This window comes from Gavialis gangeticus, unplaced genomic scaffold, assembly GCF_001723915.1.
Source record: "Gavialis gangeticus isolate Ggan-Ray unplaced genomic scaffold, GavGan_comp1, whole genome shotgun sequence".
Taxonomy (NCBI): Eukaryota; Metazoa; Chordata; order Crocodylia; family Gavialidae; genus Gavialis; species Gavialis gangeticus.
Window position 1 is genome coordinate 67074747 of NW_017729030.1, and position 1736 is coordinate 67076482.

General features: G+C 43.5%; 1 protein-coding gene across 1 annotated transcript in view; it reads right to left on the minus strand.

Annotated features, from left to right (window-relative positions):
- Positions 1-1736, minus strand: part of LOC109300965 (low-density lipoprotein receptor-related protein 2-like) — a 39125-nt gene that overhangs the window by 10126 nt on the left and 27263 nt on the right. Inside the window, exons 25-26 of the mRNA XM_019521855.1 lie at positions 926-1127; positions 677-841 (exon numbers count right to left, since the gene is read on the minus strand). Coding sequence (XP_019377400.1) covers positions 677-841; positions 926-1127 — 367 coding nt within the window. The remainder of the gene's footprint in view (positions 1-676; positions 842-925; positions 1128-1736) is intronic.

Here is a 1736-nt window from a genome sequence, read left to right on the forward strand (position 1 = left end):
CTGCATCTTCCAATCATGCCCCAAACAAGCCATGTATGTTACTGCTTTAAGCCATGGCCAAGTAAAGTCTGCCTCTTAACCCAGCTCTTAAGCCAAGATGGCAGCCAAACTTGTTTTAAAAAAAAAAAAAAACCTTTCAGAACAGGAGTTAGTTTTGCATTTCATTTTTGGCATGATTAAATTTAGACTGAATTGATCAATGCACTGATGTGGTGTTTGTCACATTCTCAGTAATGAGTTTTTATTCTAATCCTTGTGCAAGCTCATACCATCCACAGGACTCCACAGGCCATGCAGAAGGCCACTTGGATTCTAGTGCCCTTTTGCATTTGTACATGAGTGAATGCTCAGAGCAGTGCACAAGATTTTAGACCAGTTTCTAAAAATCAGAAGGATGGTATCAGTTCTCCTTAAATAAGTGCAGTGGGGTGGGGAGGAACAGCAGGTTGTTCAAGACACCCAGACTGTCCATAGACAGCTTAGGTGTTGACACTTACAGCTATGCAACCCTTCCCCACCCCACCCCAGGGAATCTGTTTGGCCTAGGCCATTAGACAGTGAGTGAAGCCTGTTTACCTATGGCATGTCCTTGTTTTTCATATGCATACAAGGCATCTATCCCACCACAGTGTGATTATGCCAAGGCAGTTTAAGTGAAAAAAAGTTTCACTAATACCTTTAGGCTATAGGGCTGTCCATGACGCTTGATCAATACAGTCCTGTTTTTACCAGTTTTTTTGTTTACTTTTTGTACAGTCCTTGTCTTCATCTCAGACCAGTAGATATCATCCTCAAATACAACTACTGAGAATGGACTCTTGATCTGGCTTAGTTGGAATACCTAGGAGAAGCGTTTAAAGAAAAAGTTGTGTATGCGAGATAAGCAAGTTTGAAGGCAACTATAATTTAAAGACAATTTTGATACCTTTATGCCACTGCCATCTAGATTAGCAGAGCCAATGTTGTGAAATTTGTCATCAGACCAGAAGATTTTCCAGCTTAGGAGGTCAAGAGCCAGACCAGTTGGCCAACCAAGCCCTTGGTCAATAAGTATTTTCCTATTGCTGCCATCCATGCCAGCTTCTTCTATTTGAGGTTGGCCCCCTATTTCAGACCAGTACATTAGCCTACATCAAAAGAAATGGATTGTTCAGTTACTGTTTGACAAACTCCACCCCCCTTGAAACAAACAGAAAACCCTCAACAAGATAGTATGCAACATGGCTGCACACAGTTCTCAATCATTTCCTTTTTTGGAAAGAGGAACCAGGGAAGGGGGTTACAACATGCAGGAAGTAGTCTTACTGAGAATGGTACCAGTTTTGCTCTACAAGTACAGAGGCATTAAAGAGCATTTCAGTATACAAGTGCTCAGGCTAGCCTGAATTAGAAAAGCAAGTCTTAAATGCCCCTTTAAAAAAAAAGAAGGCCTATAGCACATTCTGAAGCTAGGAGTGCATGTGTAGCTTTGACTATCACTTACAAAACAGCCAATACAACACTAAGCAGTCTGGTCCCATCTACAGGCCTATTTGGAAGCATTGTTCCAGCCAAAAATCCCACACTCTACTTCCAGGAAGGAATTTGTTCAGAAAGGCATGTCTAACCACTGGCCTTCAAAGTCAGCCTCAAGTATGGCAACACTGACCCTAGCATGTCAGTGCTGTAGTAGTCTTCCCCCCCCCCCCCCCCCCCCCCCCCCCCCCCCCCCCCTCTCCCAGCCCCCCCATGGCTGC